Source organism: Procambarus clarkii, chromosome 13 (genome assembly GCF_040958095.1).
Source record: "Procambarus clarkii isolate CNS0578487 chromosome 13, FALCON_Pclarkii_2.0, whole genome shotgun sequence".
NCBI classification, from domain to species: domain Eukaryota; kingdom Metazoa; phylum Arthropoda; class Malacostraca; order Decapoda; family Cambaridae; genus Procambarus; species Procambarus clarkii.
In genome coordinates, this window is record NC_091162.1 from 19,531,619 (window position 1) to 19,542,484 (window position 10,866).

The 10,866-nt window shown below is 43.1% G+C and overlaps 1 protein-coding gene across 1 annotated transcript; it reads left to right on the plus strand.

Moving 5' to 3' along the window:
- Window positions 1-9,140: 9,140 nt before the first annotated feature.
- LOC138364383 (uncharacterized protein DDB_G0290685-like) lies at window positions 9,141-10,859 on the plus strand. Its single transcript, XM_069323999.1, has one exon. The coding sequence runs from the start codon at window positions 9,141-9,143 to the stop codon at window positions 10,857-10,859; it is 1,719 nt and encodes a 572-aa protein (XP_069180100.1).
- Window positions 10,860-10,866: the final 7 nt, after the last annotated feature.

Sequence of the window (10,866 nt, forward strand, 5' to 3'; positions counted from 1 at the left end):
AAGTAACATAAGAAAGATCGAGAAAATTCGTGTTAGAATTATTAATGTTACTTTTTCGGTCATATTTAATAATATATGTCTACAGGAAACACTGCTACCAATATATATATATATATATATATATATATATATATATATATATATATATATATATATGCCAACATAAACATAAAACTGATCCAATATTGTAGCGTGCATATATTGGTAGCAGTCTTTCTTATAGACATATATTATTGAATATGACAGAAAGGGCGATATATCAATATCGGAAGTTGAGAAATGAACTTTTCAAGGTTTATTTTACAATTTTATTAAGACCTGACGCTAAGAGATGTGTCTCGTTAACCCGTGTTAGTATTATCAATGACAGAGTTCGGAGTTCGAATGGTTACCAAGTGATTGGTTGATTGATTGATTGATGATTCAGCCACCACAAGAGGTGGCACGGGCCCGTAGGTGGTAGATTTGTTTTTTTGGGATATTCCTGCAAGGGTCTAAGCCTCTGGCTGGCCCCACTAAGTGTTACTTGCTTCTGTTTTACTTAGGCGGAGTGTGAGTATTTATGACTCGTGTGGTCGCTTCAGTACGATTATGTCCCCGTGTGTTTAACAACGTCTTCTGCTCTGTTGATTCTAAGGTGAAATCTTATTGGGTTTGTAACTGTGCACTGTGTTAGATAATGTTCCAGTGGTCTGTCGGGCATTTCTCCACAGTGCTGACATTTCCTCTCATCTACCGGAACCTGTAAGCCTATTTCCCATGCACATGGGTATCCAAGCCTGATGCGATGTAAGTGTACTTCTGTTGTTCTACTGCTCCCTTTCATCAAACTAAGTGGTTCGTAGTTGGTTGAATTCTTGTACCAACCCGCAGATCCTGATGTTTCAACTGCTGTGTTGTGGTCACTGTACATCTTTTGTATTGCTCTATTTCGAATTACTTTCTGAATCTGTGATAGAATCTGTGTTATGTAAATGTTGTTTGGAGTGGATGTGGTCTTTGGTCGTGTAATATCTTGAAGGGTCTCTGGGCATGTCTTTAGCCCGCCGGTTACAAAGGTGTTGTTGTTGTTATAGATTCAGCTACTCAGAACAAGTTCCAAGTAGCACGGGCTATGGTGAGCCCGTAGTGGACTTACCTGGCACAGGAGCGGTGCTGTGAGGTTGTTGTTGATGATGATGATGAAGATTAAGCCCCCCAAAAGGTGGCACGGGCATGAATAGCCCGTGAGGTTGTTGTTGTTGTACTGCCGGAGATATAGCCGAGGATGAGGTGAAGGTGAAGCACCTCAATTATGGGTCAATATTGACCCATAATTGGAACCCTGGAAACACAAACCGAAACTGTCTCTATTTTCCGCTTGTTACAACTTGTAATAAAGTTGTTACATCTTGGCTTAACGTGTTTATGACGTATTAGAACGGTGTTACAACTTGCTATATTGGTTGTTATAACTGGTTAGGTGGTGTTAAAACTTGTTCGAACGTTGTACCAACGTCGTAGTTTCGGTGTGTGTTTGGAGGGTAGGCCCATTGCAGCTTTCTAATACTTGCCAATACCAAGTCCACGCAAATACTTTTATGATTAAATACATAGGCATAATTTGCGTCAGACATTCAGACAAATCAAGGTTACAAATAATGATTTGTCACAGTCTTGATGCAAAGGTCGGCCGGGGACTTGTGATTCTGTGGTCCAGGGTTCGATCCCGGGCGCCGGCGAGAAACAATGTGCAGAATTTCTTTCACCCTATGCTCGTGTTACCTAGCAGTAAAATAGGTACCTGGGTGTTAGTCAGCTGTCACGGGCTGCTTCCTGGGGGTGGAGGCCTGGTCGAGGACCGGGCCGCGGGGACACTAAAGCCCCGAAATCATCTCAAGATAACCTCTCAAGAAGGTTACAGTCTTGATGCAAAATTCTTAAATCTTTCCAGAATATCGTCAATCTTTACGACAATAAAGAAAAAAGGTGGATGTTGTCGACCAGTTGTGTTGATATTAAAGAAAACGAAGGATTCATTATAATTCAATGGATGACTAAATTGCTATTTGCTCCTCACCTGGCTCGCAATAAGAAATTTACCTGAAATTACCTGAGCGGTCATTATCTCTCTAGTGGCCTCGACGAGGACAGGAAGCCGGCGTCTTGTCAAGGGGTCCCCCTCATTTGTCCTGATGATTTTATTGAACTAGCTTTTGAAATTAACAGTGTTTGAGTAGGAGCCATGAAGGGGATTCGATCCCACACACTGGGTACTCCCAAGCACACGCCCCTACAACACTAGACTACGACATGGTCAAAACCACTGCAACCTGGGATTGAATCCCAGGTTGCATTATTATTATTGCAGCAAAATTCTATATTCCTTTACCGACAATTCAACTAGATTTCCTCGGACGAAGCATTAGATGTGGGGAACAATGTATACACAGACCAGGACGAAAGCCACATTAAACAATTTACCGAAATCGGAATAAATATGTCGAGCTGCCGAGAGAGTAAAAAAAAAATACTGGTCTGCTCGGAGGCCGGCAATCAATCGGCGCCGGAAAACTGATTATTGGAGATTTTGTGTCCGGATAAAGTGCATCTGCTTGATTGCGCTTGCTGCCGGGGTTTGAAAAATTCTTGCCGGTCTTGATCATCCTGCGCTTCGTATTCCAACCTGACATTCTCTCTCCGGGTTCCCGCGGGATCATATTTTGGCGCGCGGCAGCGAAACTTTTTGTCTCCGTGAAATTATTGTTGCCATGTGCGGTTGGTCGCTCCCTGCATGCAGGAGGACTTCGCATATTTCTCTTTATTATGAGCCGCATTATGGCAACAAAATAAATAACAATAATGGATATTCAGCTTATCTACAGCTCCCCACCCCCACCCCACCCCCCCTCCCTCAAGATTAACTTATCAAACGGGAGCCAGATTCACGAAAGCACTGACGAATCTGTACATCTTTTCTCATTCTTTGGCGGTTTTGTTTACAATTATTAAACAGTTAATGAGCTCCGAAGCTCCAGGAGGCTGTTTATAACAATAACAACAGTTGAATGGGAAGTTTTCATGCTTGTAAACTGTTTAATAAATGTAACCAAAGCCGCCAAAGATTGAGGAAAGATGTACACGTTCGTAAGTGCTTTCGTGAATCTGGCCCTGGGAAGGTGAGGGACTATCGTACGTAATGTTCCGTTTTCACGAACTGCAGGGACAGTCTCTCACTCACTCCAGTACTCACCACCACCTTGCTGCCGTATTCCTGTCCATTGTCTTACCTTAAATTAGATATAATTTTGAAAAAAAGAGCTGCAGATCTATTCAAAAGCAAAGTTAATATAGTTGGCCCACTACCGTACATGCAGACTTTCCAACACACGAAGAGGTTATGGGTCTATATATATATATATATATATATATATATATATATATATATATATATATATATATATATATATATATATATATATATATATATATTGCACAAAGTTCACAAATTACATATCAAACGTCCGTACACGTCCCTCCTTCAAGGTCTAACTACCAAGCAAGAGGTGGAATATGTCACAACCGGATACAGATGCACAGCACACCAATTTCGACGTTTTTCCCATCTGACATACGCAACACTGTATTGCATTTTAGCAACATCCTGGCGACCAAATCCGAGTCAATACAACCATTCAAAAATCTTGTAAATTTGCTAAAACACACAATAGTATTTATTGTATAATAATGAATCACGCGCGTTCACATTTAAATGAACGTGAATGGTGCAATTCTAGCTTGTTAACTTCAAGGTAACTCTAATGACGTGTAAAAAAAAAAATCAAATTGTGTAGACCTAAGTGACTGTATTGCGTAGGCCTAAGTGACCGCATCGGCCGCCGAATGAAAGTGGAAGAATCACTTCCTTAGATTCGATCTAATCATTAACAGAAGAACAGAGTTGACCAGTGTAAATAAGACTACAAACCACGTGGTCCTGAACGACTATACAACCATCCTGTGTGATGGGGGATGTTTTGGCATCACTCTTCACACAGACTATGTAACCCTCCATATAGTCCAGGGTAGCTAGGGGGACCCTGCTGCTTGGGTAACAGCTTCTTCCCCGTATCAACCTACCCTGGCTTCGCGCCCTGGAAAGGCCACTCCAGATCGACAACTAGAGCGCAATACGTATATATATATATATATATATATATATATATATATATATATATATATATATATATATATATATATATATATATATATATACGCTGGCAAATTATTTTAGCCCTGGACGATATCCGTGATTAACTACAGTTAATCTTTGAGTGAGTAAGCTGTTGCGGTGGCCCAAACGACCTCTCCAGGAACTTAAGGGCTTAAGCTTGATAGGGCTTAAGCCTAATTGCCAGCTCTCAGCCCACACGTTAAGTTCCCAGCTTAGTGAACGGCAGCGTCTTGAAGCAGTCTTATAAACGACACATTTGTCCAAGTCTTAACATTACGGGCTATTCATGCCCGTGCCACCTCTTGGGTGGCTTAATCTTTATCACTCAGTCATCAGGTCTTTACATGTCATATCTTTATTGATGACGCGAGGCTAGTTCTGTCTTGTCTTGGTAGATGGGTTTCTAGATATCATATTGATTGATATCTACGACCCATAGCCTTCCAGATATCATATTGATTGATATCTACGACCCCTATCCATTTAGATATTATATTGTCTGACATTTACGACTCCTAGCCTTCCAGACATCATTTGGGTTAATATAGACCAGAAGGATGCCACCAAACAACTTACATAGCTGAGGGGCATGAGCTTCAAGGACAGACGTCACTGCACGAGAAAAGAAAACGGGAGATATGATTACCATATACAAAATACTTAGGGGAGGGAGGGAAGTTACAATTTGACAAAGAAGCACCAGGGATATTAAAAAACTGTATTTTTTTAGCGAATTTTAAAGAAGAGGACTGAGGACATTGGCAATGATGGTGGTGATGACAATGGCTGTGATATTATAGGTAGTTGTGGTGGTGGTGGTAGTGGTGGTGGTGGGGGTTGTGGTGGTGGTGGGGGGTAAGGAAAGGGGGGAGGGAGGGGGAAGGAGGAGGGGTATGACAGCAACACAAAAGGAGTATTGGTTGGAGAGACGGGCCAGAGTCAATATTGGTTCGTCATTACTGCCACTACCCTCCCCCCCTCTCCCCTACCCTTCCCTAACACCCCCCCCCCCCCCCGTACCACCACAACTACCACCATCACCACAACTACCGTTGTAGCAGCAGCAGTAGGGTGGGGGGGGAGGGGAATCGCACAGGGAAGGTTTGGGTTTATTTAAATAACTTGGAGGGTAGCCGGCTGTGCCCGGGTCTCTAGTTTCCACTCCTTTCCATTCCTCCTCTCCCCCCCACTCCCTCTCTCTCCCAATCACCCCACTCCCCGCTCTCATCTCTCTTTCCCTACCCCCTCTCCAACTTTCTCCCCCTCTCCATCTCTTCTCTCCTATCCTCTACCCCCTTTCCATCTCTCTCTCTTCCACTCTCCTCCCTCTCCCACCATCTTCCCCCCCCCCCTCTCTTTCACCTCTCCTCCTCTTCTACCCTTTTTCCCCCTCTCCACCTATCTCGCCCTCTCTCCTTCCCTCTCTTCAAACGTTCCCCTCCACCACGTCTGTCTATATCTGTCTGTCTCATGTTTTCTGTTTGTCTTCCTGTCTCTACGCTGGTGTCTGTACAGGCCTAATTCTGCTGTCTGTCTCTCCTTTTGTCTGTATCTATTTGTATGTCTGTCTGTGTCCCTTTCTCATTCTGTCTGTTTCATTTTGTCTTTTTGCTATCTGTCTCTGTCTCTCCATGTTATAAAAGTAATCAAATACGACTCCTACCTACCATTGGCGTTCCTACCATATATTCTCCTCCTACCATTGGCGTTCCTACCATATATTCTCCTCCTACCATTGGCGTTCCTACCATGTATCCTCCTACCATTGGCGTTCGGGTGGTCCGCCTGAGGGTGGGGGGGCCTTGTGGCGGGAAATATTAAAAAATATAATAGTTACCCATTTGCTATAAGAAAGTGGGGCGGCTTGAGAAAGCATGGGAAACCGAGGGAGGATCGTCTGTTTTCTTCTACTGTCGCCAAAGTATGACTATTAGAACATTTATGCTAATATCCCTGATATTAGTGATTATTGTTGCATATTACTATAAGAAAAGTCAAATTTATTAATGGTTTGTTTTTTTAAATATTTAGATAGGTGTCGCTGGCGGGCAATCGTCATGGGGGTCAAAATAAAACACTGACAAATCAAATATATAAAATATTTTATAACACAGATATAAAATATAATATAAAATATTATAATTTTAAAATATTTTAATATAAATTAACACAAATATAAATATAAGTATCCAAATATATATTAAATGATGAGACAAACTCTATACATAGTTTCAAGAGTAGATATGGTAAGAAGCAAGCCAGTCGAGAGCCATTGTAATGGGCGTCTGAAAGGCGGTGCCCAGGAGCTAATGATCGCTCTATACACACATATATGTAAGTGAGTACCACATATGCACGCACATGTACTGAAACTAAACGCACATAAACTCACCAAAAATCAGAGCTTGAATACTTTTCAAATATTTAAAACCCAGGGGCCGTTGGTCGACCAAAGAGGCAGAAACCGTTTTTGGTGAATAATTCCCGCCACTGGGCGAGGCGGTGTCTGATTGGTCGAGAGTGTGACCGACGGAGCCAATAACATGCATCATTTACCTCGTATATGTCTTTAGACAGTCACGGACGAGTTAAGGAGAGTTTGCAATAGTTTAGGTTATACCAGGATATGTTATGTATATAATGCAATATACATATAAATATGATATATATTATACCAGGAGGTGGTACACGACTATACTGTGGGAGGGGATATACTGGGATAGGCGACAAGGGATATTCTGGGATGGAAGACTTGGGATATATATTTTCTACATTTCGTCCCCATCTCTTCAATTACAAATTTGTTAATTGTGTTTGTCTATTATCGTGAATTATATCTACCTAATTAGTAATTATCAGGAATAAACACAGTAGCTTCGTGGTAGAAAGTTTATTTCAAATATAAATAATAATCATGCCACATTATGGTTAATAAAAGGATAATTACAACATTGAATTTTATTACATAATTGAGGATCTTGGTATAATAAGTATAATTAAACCTAATTATATATTTACAACTCTTTAAAGTCACAAAAAAACTAATTTGTTGGCAACTTTAGCTTGTTGAGCTTTGGTAAATATTTTTATCCCGTGAATATTAAAAAAAAAACATTTTGTAATAGTTTTTTTATGTGGGTGGGTTGCGGGGAGGGGGGGAGGTGGTTAATAATTGTTTGGTTCACCCAGATTTTTCTTAATTGTTTCTTGTTTGTGTTGGGTCATTGGAGGCTTGATCTTGATCCAGCATCTCTGGTAGTTAGGTTCTTCATCTCGTTCCGGGAGATGAAGTGAGGCTTATGGCGATGTGTTTGCTGCTTCGGTAGTCTCTATTGTGTGTGTGTGTTTTTGTTCTCTCTCTCTCTCTCTCTCTCTGTTGTGTGTGTGTGTGTGTGTTTTTGTTCTCTCTCTCTCTCTCTCTCTCTCTCTCTCTCTCTCTCATCTCTCTCTCTCTCCTCTCTCTCTCTCTCTCTCTCTCTCTCTCTCTCTCTCTCTCTCTCTCTCTCTCTCTCTCTCTCCCTCTCTCCCTCTCTCCCTCTCTCGCTCTCTCTGTTGTGTGTGTGTGTGTGTGTGTGTTTTATGTCCTGTTGTGTGTGTGTGTGTGTGTGTGTGTGTGTGTGTGTGTGTGTGTGTGTGTGTGTGTGTGTGTGTGTGTTATACCTTGTTGCCCATGTCCTGTTAAATCGTGTTGCCCATGTCCTGTTGTGTGAACTTGCACAGCAAGAAACGTTATGCACAAGACCTCTAAACATTATCCTCAAGCTTTATCTTGCCCACAACAGCCTGCTTGACCAGACCATCAACCACGGGGAACCCTGCCCCCCCCCCCACCCTCCCCTCCCCCACCCCGCAATCAAAGCAAGATGGCGCCCCTGTTAGATCCAACGTACATTATGCAGTTCAATTTTTAGTCACCATACTATAGAATGAACATCAATTCATTATAAAAATGTACAGAGAAAGATGAAAAAAATTTAACCCTTTAAAGAGTAAGGGGGTGACATGAATGGTGTAAAATATATATATACATGAAGAATACATATGAATGAAAGGTGCAAATGAATAAGGTACTCAATATATTAATATAAAAACACGAATCATTGGATACAAATGTTATACGTTTAATTCAGGGGAAAATTCAGGTAAAGGACGGTTCGGAAATATGGGTGTTGATTTATGGAACAAATTATCGGGTAACAGATCGCTGGATTGTTTCGAGCGAAGGACAGACAGATATAGGAGTCAGTTTGGGTGGTTATAAACCAGAGGCGTCCTCGCATGGGTCAATATAAGGCCTTCTGCAGTTTCCTTAAATTTGTGTTCTTAGGTCTGTTCTTGTGTTCCTTATGATATACTTGTGTTTCTAGGATATACTTGTGGTTCTTAGGATATACTTGTGGTTCTTAGGATATACTTGTGTTTCTAGGATATACTTGTGCCCCTAGGATATGTGTTAAACCCTTTTGTGCATGAAATAAACTAATATTGACAGATGAGACGATATAATTTGTCACGTATTCTGATATATATATATATATATATATATATATATATATATATATATATATATATATATATATATATATATAAATTTCTTCTCCTTAGACAAGTAACCTGTGTAAAGAAACTGCTTGTTACAGCGACCGTGACACCTTGGACACCTGTGTGGGGACACTGGACACTTGGGTGGGGGGGACACTGGACACATGTGTGAGGACACTGGACACTTGGGTGGGGGGGACACTGGACACATGTGTGAGGACACTGGACACTTGTGTGAGGACACTGGACACATTGTGTGAGGACACTGGACACATGTGTGAGGACACTGGACACATGTGTGAGGACACTAGACACATGTGTGAGGACACTGGACACATGTGTGAGGACACTAGACACATGTGTGAGGACACTGGACACTGGACACATGTGTGAGGACACTGGTCACATGTGTGAGGACACTGGACACATGTGTGAGGACACTGGTCACATGTGTGAGGACACTGGACACATGTGTGAGGACACTGGACACTTGTGTGAGGACACTGGACACATGTGTGAGGACACTGGACACATGTGTGAGGACACTGGACACATGTGTGAGGACACTGGACACATGTGTGAGGACACTGGATACTTGTGTGAGGACACTGGACACATGTGTGAGGACACTGGACACTTGTGTGAGGACACTGGACACATGTGTGAGGACACTGGACACTTGTGTGAGGACACTGGACACATGTGTGAGGACACTGGACACATGTGTGAGGACACTGGACACATGTGTGAGGACACTGGACACATGTGTGAGGACACTGGATACTTGTGTGAGGACACTGGACACATGTGTGAGGACACTGGACACTTGTGTGAGGACACTGGACACATGTGTGAGGACACTGGACACATGTGTGAGGACACTGGACACTTGTGTGAGGACACTGGACACATGTGTGAGGACACTGGACACATGTGTGAGGACACTGGACACTTGTGTGAGGACACTGGACACATGTGTGAGGACACTGGACACATGTGTGAGGACACTGGACACATGTGTGAGGACACTGGACACATGTGTGAGGACACTGGTCACATGTGTGAGGACACTGGACACATGTGTGAGGACACTGGACACATGTGTGAGGACACTGGACACATGTGTGAGGACACTGGACACATGTGTGAGAACACTGGACACTTGTGTGAGGACACTGGACACATGTGTGAGGACACTGGACACTTGTGTGAGGACACTGGACACATGTGTGAGGACACTGGGCACATGTGTGAGGACACTGGACACTTGTGTGAGGACACTGGACACATGTGTGAGGACACTACACACATGTGTGAGGACACTGGACACATGTGTGAGGACACTGGACACATGTGTGAGGACACTGGTCACATGTGTGAGGACACTGGACACATGTGTGAGGACACTGGACACATGTGTGAGGACACTGGACACATGTGTGAGGACACTGGATACTTGTGTGAGGACACTGGACACATGTGTGAGGACACTGGACACTTGTGTGAGGACACTGGACACATGTGTGAGGACACTGGACACATGTGTGAGGACACTGGACACTTGTGTGAGGACACTGGACACATGTGTGAGGACACTGGACACATGTGTGAGGACACTGGACACATGTGTGAGGACACTGGACACATGTGTGAGGACACTGGTCACATGTGTGAGGACACTGGACACATGTGTGAGGACACTGGACACATGTGTGAGGACACTGGACACATGTGTGAGGACACTGGACACATGTGTGAGGACACTGGACACTTGTGTGAGGACACTGGACACATGTGTGAGGACACTGGACACTTGTGTGAGGACACTGGACACATGTGTGAGGACACTGGGCACATGTGTGAGGACACTGGTCACATGTGTGAGGACACTGGACACATGTGTGAGGACACTGGACACATGTGTGAGGACACTGGACACATGTGTGAGGACACTGGACACATGTGTGAGGACACTGGACACTTGTGTGAGGACACTGGATACATGTGTGAGGACACTGGACACATGTATGAGAACACTGGACACTTGTGTGAGGACACTGGATACATATGTGAGGACACTGGACACATGTGTGAGGACACTTGACACATGT

Bases quoted from the DNA above. Each gene is read 5' to 3' on its own strand.
- LOC138364383 (XM_069323999.1), top strand. From the start codon at position 9,141: ATGTGTGAGGACACTGGTCACATGTGTGAGGACACTGGACACATGTGT.